The 19,834-nt window shown below is 50.2% G+C and overlaps 1 protein-coding gene across 3 annotated transcripts; it reads left to right on the top strand.

The window, feature by feature from the left end:
• Positions 1–87: 87 nt before the first annotated feature.
• On the top strand, positions 88–14,757 carry vps39 (VPS39 subunit of HOPS complex). 3 transcript variants are annotated; one of them, XM_062469201.1, is made up of 24 exons: positions 88–692; positions 978–1,043; positions 1,217–1,281; positions 1,427–1,469; positions 1,584–1,678; positions 2,470–2,565; positions 2,741–2,833; positions 3,109–3,292; positions 3,985–4,105; positions 4,209–4,329; positions 5,011–5,140; positions 5,368–5,510; positions 5,636–5,776; positions 6,141–6,282; positions 7,393–7,479; positions 7,608–7,681; positions 7,903–8,119; positions 8,858–8,986; positions 9,102–9,204; positions 9,494–9,539; positions 10,456–10,605; positions 12,642–12,776; positions 12,939–13,030; positions 13,387–14,757. In XM_062469201.1, exons 1-24 carry the CDS (start codon positions 620–622, stop codon positions 13,466–13,468), a joined length of 2,628 nt encoding a protein of 875 aa, XP_062325185.1. In that variant the 5' UTR covers positions 88–619; the 3' UTR covers positions 13,469–14,757. The 3 variants fall into 3 exon arrangements, with proteins under 3 accessions (XP_062325185.1, XP_062325186.1, XP_062325184.1); XM_062469202.1 differs by having other exon boundaries at positions 2,467–2,565; positions 5,014–5,140; XM_062469200.1 differs by having other exon boundaries at positions 2,467–2,565.
• Positions 14,758–19,834: the final 5,077 nt, after the last annotated feature.

Below are 19,834 nucleotides of genomic sequence, written 5' to 3'. Positions count from 1 at the left end.
CAACAAAGCCATGCTTGAAAGCTGTGAATGTATCCCCTTGTTCTAATTCGTCACTCGTGAGTTACTGACTTCGGTCACGTGCCTGTCAAACCTCCCCGAGTCAACTAAGATATCAACAACATTGAGGAACCAGCGAGAAGCTAGCTACAATAGCAGACACCGCATCGGAGACAGGCAAAGACATTTGAACTACCAGCGTTCAGATTTGTTTTACGCCTTTCTGATTTCCTGTGCAAACCCGACTAATACGCTTGGTCGGGAATAGCCAAGCATGGGATGACAAATGGTCCACTATTGCTGGTTGGTTTGTCGGATCTCTTAGTTTAAGCTAACGTTAGCTAGCTAAGTGTCTGTACGATGCTAGTTATTGGCTAGCTCGCAAGCTAGGTGTCTTCTCAAGGTGTATCAGAGATTAGCTGTATAAACATTTCGAAAACTGTTAACAGCTGGTTTGACAAACTATGAAGTATTATTTACAGTCAACTGTGTAGAATAACAATGAAGAGCGGCGGCGAGTTCACATAGGCGTGCCTACCGCCTCCTGTTAGAAGACAACTGCTTTTCTTTTTGTAATCAAGCTGCACTAAAATAAGCAATCAATCATCAGCAATATTCCAAAATGCATGACGCTTATGAGCCTGTACCTATTCTGGAAAAACTGCCCCTACAGATCGACTGCCTCGCGGCCTGGGGTAAGTTGAAACGACCAAACATATTATATCTCTATGACATTGTTGTGAAAGGCCCACCAAGTGGTCATTCAACATGTGAATGTGGGCACTGAGGCCCAGCTATTTACAGGGGTGACCGTCGCAGCTGTAAACAGGTTAGGTAATGCAGTAATTACCAGCCTCATCACTTAGAAGTGTTTGGGCCGGAAGTGTTTGGGCCGGACATGAATTCCAACATGTCACCCCTCGAGCTGTTGTGTTTGTACTAAGACACGCTGTCTCAGACTTCTGTTCTCTGTTGGACAGAGGACTGGCTTCTTGTGGGGACAAAACCAGGACACCTCCTACTCTACAGAATAAAGAAGGATGCAGGTGACTCAGGGTGCTGCTGTCTGTAAATGACTGATGACGTATCCACTACTCCCCTTCCTGCTCATGGAAGAGTAGAGCATTTCGTCATTTCCTCATACCACACTCATCCACTCTCGCCTTGCATGTACACAGCATGTATTATTGACATATTATTGAATTCTCTTCACCAATAGGCACAAACAGGTTCGAGGTGACGCTTGAGAAGTCCAATAAGAACTTCTCCAAGAAGATCCAGCAGGTACGATGTTGAACGAGTACCTGTTTCGTTTGAGAACGCAGTGTGACGTGTCAGTGGTTTATAAGAAATAGCCGTGGCGTGTGTGTAAGATGACATTATCTTCATCTGTACGCTCTCAACCACATCCCGCTCTCCTCCTCTGCAGCTTTTTGTGGTGTCACAGTACAAGATCCTCGTCAGCCTCCTAGGTACACTATACTCTCTCGTTCAGTTAGGACAGTTCAGTTCTTTTCCTGTGTTTAGCATGCAGTATATCCCCCGCCGTGTTTTCATGTGCCGAGCGTTGCTCCTCTCCTCCCCAGAGAACAACATCCACGTCCATGACCTCCTGACCTTCCAGCAGATCACTGTGGTGTCCAAGGCCAGGGGAGCGACTCTGTTTGCCTGCGACCTGCAGGTAAACCCTAGTCCTTTTGTCCCAGTGGCTCACCGGTTAAGTGTGCATACCACGTAGGCTAAGGCCTTACATATCTCTGCCCCTCTATCCATAACCTCCATCTCTGTCCTCTATCTACTCTAGCTCTAACTTCTATGTCTAACCTCCATCTCTAAACTTTATCTCTGTACTCTATCTTGGTCCTCTCTCTGTCCTCTATCTCTGTCTTCTCTCTGTCCTCTAGCTCTACCCTCTATCTCTTTCCTCTCTCTTTCCTCTATCTCTGTCCTCTATCTCTGTCCTCTATCTCTGTCCTCTATCTCTGTCCTCTAGCTCTATCCTCTATCTCTGTCCTCTAGCTCTATCCTCTATCTCTGTCCTCTAGCTCTATCGTCTATCTCTTTCCTCTATCTCTTTCCTCTATCTCTGTCCTCTATCTCTGTCCTCTATATCTGTCCTCTAGCTCTATCCTCTATATCTTTCCTCTATATCTGTCCTCTAGCTCTACCCTCTATCTCTTTCCTCTATCTCTGTCCTCTATATCTGTCCTCTTGCTCTACCCTCTATCTCTGTCCTCTAGCTCTATCCTCTATGTCTCTCAGTCCTCTATCTCTGTCCTCTATATCTGTCCTCTTGCTCTACCCTCTATCTCTGTCCTCTATCTCTGTCCTCTAGCTCTATCCTCTAGCTCTATCCTCTATGTCTATCTCTGTCCTCTCTCTGTCCTCTCTCTGTTCTCTATCTCTGTCCTCTATCTCTGTCTATCTCTACATTTATCTGTAATTTATCTGTTCTCGTGTGGTTTGCAGCAGTCCAGCTCGGGCGAGGCCAAACTGAGGATGTGTGTAGCAGTGAAGAAGAAGCTGCAGCTGTACTACTGGAAGGACAGGGAGTTCCATGAGCTGCAGGTGAAAGAGGGGGCTGGGCTGGGGCAGGGGCTAGGGCAGGGGCTAGGGCAGGGGCTAGGGCAGGGGCTGGGGCTGTCGGGCAAAGACACATGGACGAGGGCAGAGTGGACTAAAGCAAAGAGGACCAGAATAAAGTTTAGTATTTGTAACAGTGCTTTCTTTGCCTGTGTCTCAGGGGGATTTTGCCGCCCCAGACATCCCCAAGTCCATGGCGTGGTGCGAGAGCTCTATCTGTGTGGGCTTCAAGAGGGACTACTACCTGATACGGGTGAGGAGGACCTTCATCTACTCAGCCACTCTCATCCACACTCATCTACTCTTGTCCACACTCGTGTACACTCATCCACATTCATGTACACTCATCCACACTCATTTACTCATCCATACTCGCCCAGCATGTTCACAGAATGTTTATTCTGTGGACGTGATCAGTAGTGTTAAGTTCTCGCATACTATACTGAATGTGAGCCCAGGACTACACTGTAATAACGAGCGTCTGCTAACAGACTACAGTGCATGATCGTCCGTGTCCTGTGTTGTCAGATGGACGGGCGAGGCTCCATCAAGGAGCTCTTCCCCACCGGCAAGCAGCTGGAGGCTCTGGTCGCCCCACTGGCTGATGGGAAGGTGGCGGTGGGCCAGGATGACCTCACGGTGGTGTTGAACGAGGATGGGGTCTGCACCCAGAAGTGCGCCCTCAGCTGGACAGACATCCCCATTGCCATGGGTAAAGACTGGGGAAATGATTATGTCAGTCTAGGTTCCTCCCATAATGCATTGCCAGGTGTGACTGGGATCTTGGGGAATGTTGTCACACAGTTTTTTTGCTGTGAGTAACTCAAGGTGCTTGGTTTCGTGAGTAACGCCCTCTTTCCATATACAGGCACTGTGTTAAACACAGGAACTTGACCTCCCCTCTACACGCACACATGCACACTTGCTCACTCTCACACACACATGTTAAGTGTAATGTCAATATTTTCCCCAGGCAGAGTGGGCCCCAAGAGACCACGAAACATGCCCAGTTTTCCAATGACCTTTGGTGACAAAGAAAATGCAAAGTTAGGCTCCCTTTTTTCTTATAGGCCCCTTTCATTCACATTGGAATGCAGAAATGACTGCATGGAAGGGGAAATGAAGCCTGAAAGCCTTCAGGTTTCAAAAAGGTTTCCAATTTCCTCTTTGTGATAAACGCCGACATAGGTTGTGGCTTTGGCTGGAGTCAGGGCAGGATGAGGTGCAGCCAGCCTCAAACCCTCCTCTCCTGTCATCCACGTCCCTGCTGTCATGGCAGCCTGGTGGAGCAGCCAGCCAGCCCAGGGCCTCCTCCCAGGCCTGTCTAGATAGCTGGCTCCAGCTGGATTTCCTGCCCCAGAAGCCTAGATGTCTAATCCCCCTCTCTCTCCCTCCCGACCCCAGAGCACCAGCCCCCCTACATCATCGCAGTCCTGCCCCGCTACGTGGAGATCCGGACCTTCGAGCCTCGCTTGCTGGTCCAGAGTGTGGAGCTCCAGAGACCTCGCTTCATCACCTCCGCTGGGTGAGACATCCCTCTGATTGGATATTTGCCATTTGCCTTTTATGCTTCGTTTTATCACAACAAACATTCTTTTCTCTCTCTCCTCTCCCCTGCTCGTTCCCAGGCCCAACATTGTGTATGTTGCCAGTAACCATTTTGTGTGGCGACTGGTGCCCGTGTCCATCGCCAGCCAGATCAAACAGCTGCTGCAGGACAAGCAGTTTGAGCTGGCGCTGCAGCTGGCGGTGAGATAACCAGCCCAAACACAGCACCAAACACAGCCCTACACACAACCCCAAACACAGCCCTACACACAGCCCTACACACAGCCCTACACACAGCCCTACACACAACCCCAAACACAGCCCTACACACAACCCCAAACACAGCCCTACACAGCCCTACACACATCACCAAACACAACCCCAAACACAGCCCTACACACAGCCCCATACACAGCCCCATACACAACCCCAAACACAGCACCAAACACAGCAACTAACACGGGAAAGTGTTACGTCACTGGGCTTTAGACAGTTATTTACATTTTATTGGCTTTGGACACACTCTTGTCCAAAGCAACATAGACAAACTGCAGATGGAGTAAAGCAGAAAATCATGGATCTAATAACAAAATGACCAATTTAATCAGTATTTCAGTGGTTTGTGCCAAGGAACTGTGTGCATTTTAACCAGACACAGTTGTGGTTTATCTCAGAAAGCAGAACCTTTATATTTAATCTTCAAGCTTCATCTGGGCAGAAGGGACACGGTACCTCCTCATTTCTGCTCCGTCCAGCCTCCTCCAGGCCTTTCCTAGCAGGAGGAAACAGCTTTGTAGTGGCTTTTCCATGCCAGAAGGCTGTGGAGAGTGGAACCAGACTGGAGGTGTTGTCGTGGTCTAACCCAGTGTGTGTGTCTCCCAGAAGATGAAGGACGACTCGGATGGAGACAAGCGCCAGCAGATCCACCACATCCAGAACCTGTATGCCTTCAACCTGTTCTGCCAGAGGAGGTTTGATGACTCCATGCAGGTGTTTGCCAAGCTTGGCACAGGTGAGCTAGAGTTTTTGTTCTGTGTGAGTTAAGAACTTGATTGTAATTATTCTAATGACCTTCATAGAAGTTGATTGTAATGGTTCTAATATACCTTCAATCAGCTTTGGTTTAATGGTGTTCTTTAACCTTGATTATAATGGCCTTTATAGACTTGATTGTAATGGGGTCTATAGACCTTGAGATGACTAATGGTGGTATTAATGGTGAGTGTTCCTGGTTCCCAGACCCGACCCATGTAATTGGGCTGTACCCAGATCTGCTCCCCTCTGACTACCGGAAGCAGCTGCACTACCCCAACCCTCTACCCACCCTGTCTGGAGCAGAGCTGGAGAAGGCACACCTGGCTCTCATTGACTACCTCACCCAGGTTAGTGACAGTGAGCGAGAGAGAGAGACCTGTTACAACATAATGAGTGCACGAATGTCTCGGTTCATGTTGGACTGTGACCCCCCCGCGAGAAGTTCTGCTGATGGAACTGTCTGTGCTTGCAGAAACGCAGCCACCTGGTGAAGCAGCTGAACGACTCGGACCCCTCCGCCCCCTCCCCCCTCATGGAGGGAACCCCCACCATCAAGAGCCGGAAGAAGCTGCTGCAGATCATAGACACCACCCTGCTGAAGTGCTACCTGCATGTAAGACCTCCTAGCTGCCCTGTCAAATCCTAACCCTCCATGGAACACCTCTCTACTGATGATTAAGTTGATTATGATGATGAGGTGATGATGATAATGGGGGGGAGGGGGGTAACAGGGATGATGATGATGATGATGATGATGATGATGATGATGATAATGACGAGCGTGATGGAGATTGTGAGGAGGAGGATGATGGGGATGATAATGATGGGGATGATGATACTGATGAGGGTGATGGTGATAGTGAGGAGGAGGATGATGATGATGGCGAGGGTGATGGTGATATTGAGGAAGGGGAGGAGGAGGATGATGATGATGAAGATGATGATGATGATGATGATGGAGCCGGTGTTCCCTCCAGACCAACGTGGCGCTGGTGTCTCCGCTGCTGCGCCTGGAGAACAACCACTGTCACATCGAGGAGAGCGAGTACGTGCTGAAGAAGGCCCACAAGTACAGCGAGCTCATCATCCTGTACGAGAAGAAGGGCCTGCACCAGAAAGGTACGCAGCGCCGCTCTCCTTCAGAACTCATTTGGGTTTCGGTTTTACGAGCCATCGCACAGATCATAAATGGATGAAACCTCGGGGGAGCGATACAGCGAGGGATCCCCCCCTCCAGAGAGGTTTTGAAGCTGACGGCCCCGGCAGTAGAGCCAATCCACGCATGGAGGGTCTTTATGTATGCTGGATATGCAGCTCTTATGCTGATGCAGGCCAGCTGTGTTGTCTTGGCCGTGACGGCCGGAGGAGATGTTCGAGTTGATGTATTCATTTAGCAGACGCTTTTATCTCCAGAAATGTATGGGGGGGTGGGGGTGGGGGGGGTGGCGGACCTGGGCCCTCCTGATCTGCAGTCAAATGTTGTACCGCTGAGCTCCACCCCTCAGAGCTCCATGCTGGGAGAGGATCTTCTGGAAGCATGCAGGCTAGGAGAGGAGTTTCTCTGGTGCTGGAGAGGAGCAACCGTCTTGACGACCGCACGTGTTGTCCTCTGAGATCATAGCTGCCTTAATGTCGTTTGGATTGTTATGTTGTGGTGCATTCTGGGTGCGTGTGTTTTTAATCAGTCCTCCACATGCTCCTCGGGTGACGTAATGTTCCGTAATCCTGATGTTTTCCCCCTCCCTCTTACTCTCTCTTCCCCCCCCTCTCTTCCTCGCGCTTTCTCCTCTGTCTCTGTCCCCCTCGCTCAGAGCTCTCTCTCTCCCTCACCCTCTCTCTCCCCCTTTCCCAGCGCTATCCCTACCTCTCTCTTTCTCTCAAATATCTCTCCCTCCCTCTCTTCTTTTCTCTTTCAGATCTCTCGCTCTTTTCTCGCTCTTTCCCTCCCTATGCCCCCCCCCCCCCCCCACGGCTCTCTCCCCCTCTCTCTATGTCTGTCCTATTATCTCTCTGCCTACTGCTTCTCAGACCAGCTGTTCTGGTTTGGGCAAACACCCTGGCGTGTCTGCCAGGTCCATGTTCAGTTGAACCAAGCAAACATAGAGCTGTATGACACTCCAAGTATGACACACCAGTGTTCCATCATTCCGGAATATGCCCTGTCCTTGTTTCCTCATGTCTGTGTCTGTTCCCACACTGTGCCCTCCCCTCCCTCCCCCCTCTCCTCAGCCCTCCAGGTGTTACTAGACCAGTCCACCAAGGCCAACTCTCCACTGAAGGGTCATGAGAGGACAGTGCAGTACCTCCAGAGACTAGGTAAAGGCTACAGCTGTAATATTCTCGAAACCGCTGTACTTTACGCAAACCTGCTGTAATCTACTTCTATACTGCTGTAATCTACACTATACTCCCCTAACTGTAATCTCTCCCCTGCTCCACTGCAGGGCTGGAGAACCTGGGCATCATCTTTGAGTTCTCCCCCTGGGTGCTGAAGATCTGCCCCGAGGACGGCCTGAAGGTGAGAGTCTGACTGGGGAGGCGTGGCTGCACATGCAGATGGAGGGATACGTGTATCGATCTATTGAGGGTTTGAACCTGCAATGTCTTCATCTGCAGTCAAATGCTCTAGCCACTAAGCTTAACCTACCACTATAGCTCAGATATAGCTGGTCCACATCTCGCTGCCCTGAACCCCCCCCCCCCCCCAGACTCAGAGCTGTGTTGTTCTCTGGCGATCAGATCTTCACGGAGGACCTGCCGGAGGTGGAGGCTCTCCCCAGGGACCGGGCGCTGGGCTTCCTGAGGGAGGGCTTCCAGGAGCTGGCCATCCCCTACCTGGAGCACATCCTGCACGAGTGGCAGGAGCAGGGGCCCCACTTCCACAACGTGCTGGTCCAGCTGTACCTAGAGAGGGTGCAGGGCCTCATGAAGCAATACCTCAACTCCCTGCCCGAGGGTACGTCCTGGGGCCCTGCCCACGTCCACACAGAACCCTAGACAAGCTAACCGCTAACGTTAGCTTGTGAAATTCTGCAATTCATTCCGATAGCCAAAGCCGGCTCCATGTTGGTGTCCATCATGGATATAGAAAAGGTAGAGACCGCGGTTTGACGTGTGTCTGTGTGTCGGCCATTTTGGAGCAGTTCAGTTCCACTAGGAAACATGTACAGTTTGTAATGAGAAATGCATACTTCTCTAGAAAATCTACTTTTACTTTCTTAATTCTGAACCATTTTCATGAAATTTGGTTTCTTATACGTGTAAGAAATTGAACATGAGACTGGTAACCAGTAAACTGAATTTTATTCCAATAAGTAACCAGTATTACGTGCAATTTCTCACCCCTCCAACATGGAAGACACATAGCGGCAACATTCAATTCCAAAAATGTTATTGTCCTCCTCATAGAGGTAGCAGCAGCCAGTGAAGTACCTACCTTTCTATTGGTGTCCAGGAGGAATTTACTTTAACAATTTACTTCAGTGGGTAATCAATCAATGTCCCTTCCTAGTGATCCTAGCTCTCGGGGGCCTCTTAAGGGCCCTCTAGGCATCTGTCAGGGGCCTGTGAAGGGTGACTGCGGTGTTCCTCGTCTGACGTCGAAGGCCTTCCTCGTTGTGTGCCTGACGTCTCCTCTGCCCTGCTGACCTGAATGTCTCGCCTCCTCTCGCCCTCCCGCTCTTCTGTCTGTTAGGAGTGCCCCCAGTGGCTGCTGGGAAGGAGGAGGGCGAGCTGGGGGAGTTCCGGAACAAGCTGCTGTGTTTTTTGGAGGTGTCCACCTTCTACGAGCCGGCCAAGCTCATCAGTGACTTCCCCTTCGATGGTGAGGATGGCTGGGTTGGGGACGGCTGGATGGATGGCAGGACCGGATGGTTGTGGCTGTGTTGTGGCTGTGTTGAGGCTGTCCCCTCCTGACTGTGTCCCTGCTGTGTCTCCAGGTCTGCTGGAGGAGAGGGCCTTGTTGCTAGGCAGGATGGGGAAACACGAACAGGCTCTCTTCATCTACGTCCACATACTGAAGGACACACACATGGCAGAGGAGTGAGCGCGCGCACACACACACCTACACACACCATACACACCACACCTACACACACACCACACCTACACACACACCACACGCACTACACATATACAAACCACACTCACTGACACACATACACCCACATAGCTCACACAGACAAACCACACACACACTCTGACAAACACCTACAAACACCCTCACACACACCAACAGTTGTACCCACCCACCCCTCTGCCCCCAACTAGCTGACTGCTGTTGATTGAAGAGATGCTCCTGTTGTAAAAGGTCCTGGTGTTCTCTCCTCAGGTACTGTCACGGCCACTACGACAAGCTGACCGACGGGAACAGAGACGTGAGTCCACAACACCCCTCTCTCTCAGAACACCCCTCTCTCTCAGAACACCCCTCTCTCTCACAACACCCCTCTCTCTCAGAACACCCCTCTCTCTCAGAACACCCCTCTCTCTCACAACACCCCTCTCTCTCAGAACACCCCTCTCTCTCAGAACACCCCTCTCTCTCACAACACCCCTCTCTCTCAGAACACCCCTCTCTCTCAGAACACCCCTCTCTCTCACAACACCCCTCTCTCTCACAACACCCCTCTCTCACAACACCCCTCTCTCTCACAACACCCCTCTCTCTCACAACACCCCTCTCTCTCACAACACCCCTCTCTCTCACAACACCCCTCTCTCTCACAACACCCCTCTCTCTCACAACGCCCCTCTCTCTCACAACGCCCCTCTCTCTCACAACACCCCTCTCTCACAACGCCCCTCTCTCTCACAACACCCCTCTCTCACAACGCCCCTCTCTCTCACAACACCCCTCTCTCTCAGAACACCCCTCTCTCTCAGAACACCCCTCTCTCTCACAACACCCCTCTCTCTCACAACACCCGTCTCTCTCACAACACCCCTCTCTCTCACAACGCCCCTCTCTCTCACAACACCCGTCTCTCTCACAACGCCCCTCTCTCACAACGCCCCTCTCTCTCAGAACACCCCCTCTCTCTCAGAACACCCCTCTCTCTCAGAACACCCCTCTCTCTCAGAACACCCCTCTCTCTCAGAACACCCCTCTCTCTCACAACACCCCTCTCTCTCACAATCTCCAGTCAAACTCTTCACACACCTGTCACACATGTCTTCACAACGAACTCCGATGTCGAACCTCACCCTTCATGGCCCCATCCAGGTACCCCCCCTCCCTCCCACACACACCTACATACATGTGTGCTAACCCCAGCTGCCCCCCTCCCCCAGGTGTACCTGTCTCTGCTGCGCATGTACCTGTCCCCCCCTGACGTGCACTGCCTGGGGCCCGTCCAGATAGAGAAGAGCGAGCCCCAGCCCAACCTCCAGGCCGCCCTGCAGGTTCTGGAGCTGCACCACAGCAAGCTCAACACCACCAAGGTGAGGCCTCAACAGCCACTAGGGGGGGCGTTTAGCAGGTGATAAACGAATAAATAGAATACTAATAACAATATATTCATTCAGCAGTCAGATGCTCTAGCACTGGGGCTTTTTATTTCTGTCTCTGGTTAATTTTTAGAGTGCCTGATGTTTTTAGTTGTAGTCGGTGGATGGCTAAACCTTAGTGGTAGAGCCTTTTACTGCAGATCAAGAGGTCCCAGGTTCAAATCCCCCCTGTACCTTGCTTTGGTTACAAGCATCTGCTGAATGAATATATTGTTATTAGTATTCTATTTATTTGTTTATTATGATTTGTTTTATTGTTTGTTGGCATGAAATGCTTTAATCTCTTTGAAATGTCGCAACATAAAGACGTTTTTGTGACTGGGTGCTGTGGAGTTCTTCCTCGTTCTACTGTATATCTCAGCTGAGTCAGGCTGTTTACTTTAGCTTCATATCTTACCCTGACAAACCCACCATCCCTCCACTGGTAACTGTGTTTCTATGTTATCTGAGACCTTTAGTCAGTCTTCCTGCTGGTGAAACGTAACGTGTGGTTTCTCAGGGATTCAGGGATGGTATTGTGTTTGGGAGTCACCGGGAAAGTGGGTTAGAGGTCATCAGGTTTAGGACTGGTTTGATGTCCGGAGGTCAGGAGGTTCTGGGGTCAGGAGGTTCTGGGGTCAGGAGGTTCTGGGGGTTGGTGGTTCTCATCTGCTCTCCTCTCTTCTCTCTCCTTTGTTCTCCTCTTTCCTGCTCCTCTCGTCTTGCTCTCTTCCTCCCTGCTCTGCCCTCATTTTCTCCCTTCTTTTATACTCCTCTTTTATCCTCCTCTATTCTGCTCTCCTCTCCGCTCCTCTCTCCTGCTCCGCACTCCTTCATGGCCTTTATGTGGCTGTTCTTTCATGTCTCCTGGCCGAGCTCCCAGAGCCTGCCTTGCCAACAGCACGGGGGGAGAGGGGGGTGACACATGCAGGCATGAAGAGAGGGAAACAGTGAGCGGCACACAGATGGAGGGAGAGAGAGGACCTGAGACTCTGGGGATGCTTTTAGACCGTGAGCCTGCGAGGAGAAACAATGTGCTCTGCCGTGCCCTGTGTGCTGGTCGGTCACCTGCAGAGATGCTAACATCTCTCCCTCTCTCACCCGTCTCTCACCCGTCTCTCATCTCTCTCTAATCCCTCTTTCTCTCTCTCTTCCACTCTCTCTCTCTCTCTCTCTCTACCTCTCTTTCTCTCTCCATCTACCCCTCCCCCTTGTTCCTCCTCCCTTCCCCTCTCCTCTCCCCAGAGACAGGACAAGGATCATGTTTCCTCTATGTAATCCAGCCTGATAACATAGAACCCAGTCTTCCCCTTTCCTACCCCATGGTAACAGAACTAGTGTCCTCCAGGAGAGTAACAGACCTAGTGTCCTCCAGGAGAGTAACAGACCTAGTGTCCTCCAGTAGAGTAACAGACCCAGTGTCCTCCAGGAGAGTAACAGACCTAGTGTCCTCCAGTAGAGTAACAGAACTAGTGTCCTCCAGGAGAGTAACAGACCTAGTGTCCTCCACGAGAGTAACAGACCTAGTGTCCTCCAGGAGAGTAACAGACCTAGTGTCCTCCAGTAGAGTAACAGACCTAGTGTCCTCCAGGAGAGTAACAGACCTAGTGTCCTCCAGTAGAGTAACAGACCTAGTGTCCTCCAGGAGAGTAACAGACCTAGTGTCCTCCAGGAGAGTAACAGACCTAGTGTCCTCCAGGAGAGTAACAGAGCTAGTCTCCTCCAGTAGACTGACTATAATACCCACGCTAGGGGCTGTCGCTGGGGCAGGTAAGGTCTGAATACTGCAACTGGTTAAACTCACTCCTTAAACACCTCCCACCCAAGGGAAGCAAGCTTTCCAATGGCTAACCTAGCTGGCTAAACGAGTGTTATTGAGAGGTGGGTGACTGAGTCAGCACTACTCAGTTTGATCTCTGGAGTGGGCAAGTGAGGGAGGAAGGGATACTGAGGAGTGTCGCCATGACACCTGTGACGTGTCTGTCTCCTAGGCGATCAACCTGCTGCCAGCCAACACTCAGATCCGCGAGATCGGCGTGTTCCTGGAGAGTGTGCTGGAGGACACGGCCCAGAGGAAGCGCTTCAACCAGGTCCTGAAGAGCCTGCTGCAGGCAGAGTTCCTCCGGGTGAGTCCCTCACACACACACACACACACAGAGACCCTGCACCCACGCTTAGGATCATCGCTAGAAAAAGTATTGGGGGGACAGGGGCTATATGAATATGTCAACTAGGTCCCAGCGTCCCCAGTGTTAGACATGGCCGGTAAACGTGAGGTGTGCATGTAGGTCCAGGAGGAGCGGATATACCACCAGCAGGTCAAGTGTGTCATCACCGAGGAGAAGACCTGCCGCGTCTGCAAGAAGAAGATAGGCAACAGGTAACCCTCATCCCACCCTGCTACACCCTCATCCTGCCCTCATCCCACCCTGCTACACCCTCATCCTGCCCTCATCCCACCCTCACCCAGCCCTCTTCCCACCCTTATCCCAGCCTTCATCTAGCCCTCATCCCACCCTGCTTCACCCTCATCCCACCCTTATCCCAGCCTTCATCTAGCCCTCATCCCACCCTGCTTCACCCTCATCCCACCCTTATCCCAGCCTTCATCCAGCATGCATCCCACCCTGCTCCTGGACCTACTGAGAGCACTCCAGGACCAGGGCCATGTTGATCTATGAGTTCACTTTGTCTGCAGTACGAGGAGATGTATTTGCCTCTCTCTCTGTTGCCTAGCGCCTTCGCCCGCTATCCCAACGGCGTGGTGGTCCACTACTTCTGCTGCAAGGACCGAGCGGTCTGCCCCACCGAGCAGTGATGCCCCGCCACCTCCCGCACTGCCCCCTGGGAGATGATCCCACCTCCGTCTGCTAACACATGCTGCCCCCCTGTGGACTCCTGCTAAAGGCACTCTGCAAGATGCCAAGAGAATGTTGGAAAGTGAAGGAGTTCTAGAATGTTGGAAAGTGAAGGAGTTCTAGAATGTTGGAAAGTGAAGGAGTTCTAGAATGTTGGAAAGTGAAGGAGTTCTAGAATCTATGAAAGTAAAGGCATTCTAGAACTTTGGAACATAATGTATGGAGTTCCAGATCTTTGGTCACCTGTAGCTCTGAAGCTGTCTAAAGACAGGAGTACTGTATCTATCTGGCTGGTTCTCTGGATGTGTGTGTGTGCGTGCGTGCGTGCATGCTTGTGTGTGTGTAAGTGTGCTTGACGGAGCAGTTGGAATGTCGGGGGTGTATCTGATGTAGTGTGATGTGCCAGGGAGAGACATTTGACATTCAAGCATGTTCCGCTGCTGGGTGAGGATACACTCTGCTCTGGAGAGAGATGTTGGACAGCTCTCTGCACCTGAGGAGAAGCACGTTCTAGCTGTTCTAGCCTTCTGACTCAGCGCTGTGGTCTCTCTCCCCCCTGCTCGCTCTCTCTCACGGTCTCCCTCACTCGTGCCATCCCAGAGACAGCTCTGTGTGCTACAAACTCGAAACAGCATCTCTTCTTAAATGCCTTGTGTGACTTTTAAGATTGCACTTAAAAGCAGTCGTTTGCGTCTCACTTTTTATGTTGACTGTTAGGTGGAATTTTGAAGGAGGGCTTTGAAACCAGACCAGTTTAACATTTAGACCACCTTTACCAAAAGTGTCTAGGCATGTTTTTGGTGTGCTTGTTATCTGATTACATGCAAGTCTCAATATACAGTTACAAAATGCTTTCCTTTTCTGGTTTAATATTTTTTATTTTATTTAATATTTTGTTTTTTTTGTGTGTATTTTACCTTCGTCAAAGTACACATAATGAACTTGCCACAAGGTGGATATCTGAAATACAACACTTTAAAATGGGCTGTTCTCCTGTATTTATTCTTAAATCATGCGCTAAACTAATATGGTTAGAACGAGGCTGTCCCCTTACCGCCTGCTGCAGACAGGCTGCACACGCTCTGTCTGGACTGATTTTATTACAGATGTTGGTACCACTGTGTATATATGGACTGAGAGAATATTAATGAAAGCGTTCTAATCAAAGTTGTTTTCCTCTAAAGAGCAAATCCAACATATACTGTATGTATTCTGTATTGCTTCAATAAACATGCATTTTCACTCTGTCCATATGTGGATCGTAAGCACGTGTGCAACATTCTTCTACCCTACCTCACCTACCTCACCTCAACTGTCCTACCTCACCTCTAGCACCTTGCCTGTCCTACGTTACCTCACCTCTACCTTACCTCACCTGTCCTAGCAAAGCTACTGTATTAATGGGCCTCTTCATTCCAAGAAGTGCAGCTTCCCTGTGGTGTGGTAATGGTCTGAGGCTAAGACACCAGAGAGTATTCACAGTACACTGTTACTGTCTGGCTAATGGACTCACACTAAGCTGAGCCAGGCTGAGTAACAGAATCACAACAACTGCCGGGCAACCGAGTTAGTCACAGCCTCTCTCTCTCTCTGCCTCTCTGGCCCTCTCTGCCTCCCTCCCTCTCTCTTTCTCTGTCTCCCTCCCAGGCCAGTCAGCCAAATGCTGTCTACACCGGGCTCACAGTGGGACTATGACTCATCTGGCCTCTGAAACTGGACTGCCTGAGGAGATGGGATGGTAGGAGAGGAGACAGGATGGTAGGAGAGGAGTCAGGATGGTAGGAGAGGAGACAGGGTGGTAGAAGAGGAGACAGGGTGGTAGGAGAGGAGACAGGGTGGTAGGAGAGGAGTCAGGATGGTAGGAGAGGAGACAGGATGGTAGGAGAGGAGTCAGGATGGTAGGAGAGGAGACAGGGTGGTAGGAGAGGAGACGGTGGTAGGAGAGGAGACGGGATGGTAGGAGAGGAGGCAGGGTGGTAGGAGAGGAGACAGGGTGGTAGGAGAGGAGACAGGATGGTAGGAGAGGAGGCAGGGTGGTAGGAGAGGAGACAGGATGGTAGGAGAGGAGGCAGGGTGGTAGGAGAGGAGACAGGGTGGTAGGAGAGGAGACAGGATGGTAGGAGAGGAGGCAGGGTGGTAGGAGAGGAGACAGGATGGTAGGAGAGGAGGCAGGGTGGTAGGAGAGGAGACAGGGTGGTAGGAGAGGAGACAGGGTGGTAGGAGAGGAGACGGGATGGTAGGAGAGGAGGCAGGGTGGTAGGAGAGGAGACAGGGTGGTAGGAGAGGAGACAGGATGGTAGGAGAGGAGGCAGGGTGGTAGGAGAGGAGACAGGGTGGTAGGAGAGGAGGCAGGGTGGTAGGAGAGGAGGCAGGGTGGTAGGAGAGGAGACAGGGTGGTAGGAGAGGAGACAGGGTGGTAGGAGAGGACTCAGATCAAATGCACTAGATCAGCAAACGAGTAGGTTTGCTTATGGAGTGTGCTCAGTGCTGGGTCAACAGAATGTGTCCAGAGCTCAGCCATTTTAGTTGTACCCCTGTGGAAGAGCGCTTCACTGCAGATCTTGAGGTTGCAGGTTCAGATCCTCCACTGTCTCGTTTTGGAGAGGACTGTGGGCTAAATGAACACATTACAATTGTAATGTACAAGTGTGAGCCGTGAGAACACTGATTGATCTAACATGTTCTGTGTTGTTTTAGCCCTCCACTCATGTATGTCTGCTGGAGAGCTGTAATGTCTTGGCACATCGTTGCAGTGTGGGAATGGAAAAGACGTGCATGTATGCAGAACACTGATGCGTCAATATCCTGGAAGAACATTGATGTAATCTGAAGGTTCTCCTGGAAGAACGTTGGCGTAATCAGAAGGTTCTCCTGGAAGAACGTTGATGTTATCATTAGGTTCTCATGGTCCACAGTTCTGGCTTCACACTGCCTGGGTGAGGAGAGATCCTTTATCCAGCCTTTTCATTCACAGCCATGTAGTTCACAGCCTTTTAAACCCTGGCTCTGGCACCTGGGCCTAGAATGAAGAGTTATTGCAATATAATCTTTCTTTATTCATATTGTTCTTGTTTTTGGCCAACCATTGCTTTTACATATCCTTTCTGAGTTCCCAGGAGTCTTGGTGCTTAAATAAACACTCACACCACTTTCCCTGCTCCAGGATTACAGAAAAGCTTCAGCTCTCTGGACTGATTACTAAACTACACACACACAAACACACACCCACGCACACACACACACCATGCTGGCTTAGAGTAAGCCAGACTATACCAAAGCCAGTGGGAGGCTAACACCACCCATGTCTTAGAGGTAGTCAGTCCACCACAGAAATAGGACAACATGAAGTCATCTTGAAGTTATTATTTATAGGTTAGGCTAGCTTGAGGAACGAAGCTAAGCTAAATTAACGAGATTTAGATCCATACAGACTTGGGGATAGGAAACAGTTGAGAGGAGGAGGATCAAGAATGTCAATATACCCGTACTTCCAATAAACCTGTGCCTGTAGTAATAATAATAGTGTGTGTTCATATAGTAGGCGCTTTATCCAAAGCAACGTACGAGGGAGTATTGAACCTGGAATGTGCAGTCAAATTCCCTCCCTCTCAGCTCCACTGTGTAACTAGTACTTGTTACAAATGTCAAATAAAGGTGGACATTGAACGAGGCAAGTGGGAAGAACAGCACTGCAGACTCGTGGAGGGACGAGAGGAAGAAAACCATAACACTGGTGGCCTCTCTTTTATTTCCCATAATCCCCCGTGTGCCTTAAAACAACACAGCGCTCTGCTGCTCCCCTCAGCGCCGCTCGCTCGCTCAGTGGGCCCCTAAAGAAACGTTATTAACCCTATAATGTGTACAGCCTCTGGTCTGCTGCCTCTCTACATCGCCAGCATCTGTGGAGGAGGGGAGCCCTCTCTGAACTGCTCCTCACAATGTTTCTTCCATTCTCTTGCTCGGATTTGTATTTGTTTTTCTATGACCTCTACGGGTTGAGGTTGGTGATAGGTGCTGATCTGTAGGCATCACTAAAGCCCTCTGTGACATTGCTTGTATAAAGGCATGTATAAATAAACTTTGATCAGATTCAAACATGACAACAAGAGGAGTTCCCTAAAGCGAAGGTCCAGATTCGCTGCCAACGGCAAGACGGTTCTGGAAGCTCAACCTCCCAGGAGGCCTGTACTTAGAGCTCTGTTCTGTAGAGCAGCGCTGAGACTCTGGACCAGACAAGCACTAGTGACCCGCAGAGGAGCCTGGAGAATTCCTGCTGGCTGTGTCTCTACACACAGACTGTTTGCACACACATACACACACATACACACACAACAAACACGTTCGCACACATTCACACACACACACCCACACACTCTCTCTCTCACACACACCCTTTCAAACACACCCACACAATCTCTCACACACACACTCTCACAAGACCAGGCATGCATACAGTATTACAGACAGCCAGTAAGGATGATCACCAGTTAGACCCAAGGCCCATTGGCTAAGTTTCCACTATTATCATAGCTGAATTCCAGTGTTCCAACCCCTGTGTGTGTAAAAGGTGGAAGAACAAGCCCTGTGTCTTTGTTCTTGGGGTTTCCAGGGAGATCACCATTTTGGCACGGTTGTCTGAAATGCCAGCAGTGTTAGTTAATGGAGCTAAAGGGCCGGGGATGGCCTCTGGGAGGGGCCGGCGAGGGCCTGGGGCAGACAGGGGGAATGTGGAGCCCCCCGGAGGGGGGAGAGTGGAGAGGCCATGTTGACAGGAGTGGCACAGTGTTCCATGCTGGAATCTCCAGATGTGGTGCTTTCTTTCCTCTCTCGAGAGTTCTGCTAAGAAGTGGGAGGATTTACCAGCAGCATGCCTCATGGTACCTTATTCATATCTTACATGACAATATCCATTGTTTTTTTCGTAATATGGTTGGGGTTAGGGTTAGTAACTATCTTGATTGATATTGATAAACCTTAAACAGCACAGCCGAGTCTGTTTAAATGAATGAAATATAAACGGAGGAGACGTGCCTATTCTGCTTTCTTCCTCCCATCACCCTGCAAAGACGGAGCGGTAATTAGAAAGGCTTCAGGTTCACGATGACGCAGGGCTGATCTCCAGGTTTACATAACTGGATTACGTGGTCAGAGCACAGGAGCAGCACCAGACAGTGTCTCCAGGTAACGATAGTCTTCCACCCGCGACTCCAGTCGAGCGCTGCAGTATCGGAACCAGAGTACAGTTCATTCAGCTGAGACCTCCATGAGACAGCCCGGCGCTGGAGGAGGTTAGCCACTCTAGAACCCAGGCCCAGCAGTCTGAGGTCTGGTGAGGTTCAACCACAGATCATAGCCATGGGACATGGTAGTATATGGAGCATGGTAATGTTTAAATAAATAACTGTCCAGTCACTGGGTGCCTCTGTAATTAGGGTCCAGCTGAAGACACACTGGCCAGCCTTCTGAGTACTGATTTTTTGGGACTGAGTTCTGTGTTCTGCATGTGTTCTACGTGTGCTCTATGTCCTGTGTGTGTTCTATGTTCTGTGTGTGTTCTATGTGTGCTGTATGTTCTGTGTGTGTTCTATGTGTGCTCTATGTTCTGTGTGTGTTCTATGTTCTGTGTGTGTTCTGTGTGTGTTCTATGTTCTGTGTGTGTTTTATGTGTGCTCTATGTTCTGTGTGTGTTCTATGTTCTGTGTGTGTTCTGTGTGTGTTCTGTATCAGACTGGTCCCTCTGTCTTGCTAAGGCTCCTCCACTCCGCATCACATTACCTGTGTTTGTCTCCCCGACAGGAAGACGTGGCATTCTCCATTTCTAATGGTGTGGTAGCTAGCCAGCTGTGTGAAACCAAACAACCGTCCTTACTGTAGTTGGGTGGAGTGGGAATGACCTCATACCTGCTGGGTTTTTCGTTTTTTTTTTTTTTAGAGCAAGGGATCTGTTTCTGAGTCCACAGTAGGCTAAGCTCTCCAGCTCACTTATTACTGCTGGTTCGTCTCAGCGGAGTGCGGCTCAAATTCATCTCATACTTCATAAAGTAAGTGCATTGGAGGGGAGTTGTTGAGGGCCTGTTGAATTGATCTAAATGTGTGCTAGTCCCAGGAGGTAAAGGGCAGCTGCACCAATCTGCTCCTAGTGGACCCAACCCACCATCTGCATTGTCATGTAATTCATAGATTTGAATTGCGATATTTTCGTTAAGAATTTGTTTGAATTAAGAGTGGATGAATGGACTACGTCAATCAATGCACCATACTGACAAAGCCTATTGTCGTTTTATATATTTTATAACTAGCCTAAATGTATCACATTAGTCATTCAC

Source organism: Osmerus eperlanus, chromosome 9 (assembly GCF_963692335.1).
Source record: "Osmerus eperlanus chromosome 9, fOsmEpe2.1, whole genome shotgun sequence".
NCBI classification, from domain to species: Eukaryota; Metazoa; Chordata; class Actinopteri; order Osmeriformes; family Osmeridae; genus Osmerus; species Osmerus eperlanus.
This window is presented reverse-complemented; position numbering and strand designations above follow the sequence as displayed.

Bases quoted from the DNA above. Each gene is read 5' to 3' on its own strand.
- vps39 (XM_062469200.1), top strand. From the start codon at position 620: ATGCATGACGCTTATGAGCCTGTACCTATTCTGGAAAAACTGCCCCTA. The intron at 1,282-1,426 runs GTACGATGTTGA...CCTCCTCTGCAG, and splicing joins TCTCCAAGAAGATCCAGCAG to CTTTTTGTGGTGTCACAGTA. The intron at 5,511-5,635 runs GTTAGTGACAGT...CTGTGCTTGCAG, and splicing joins TCATTGACTACCTCACCCAG to AAACGCAGCCACCTGGTGAA.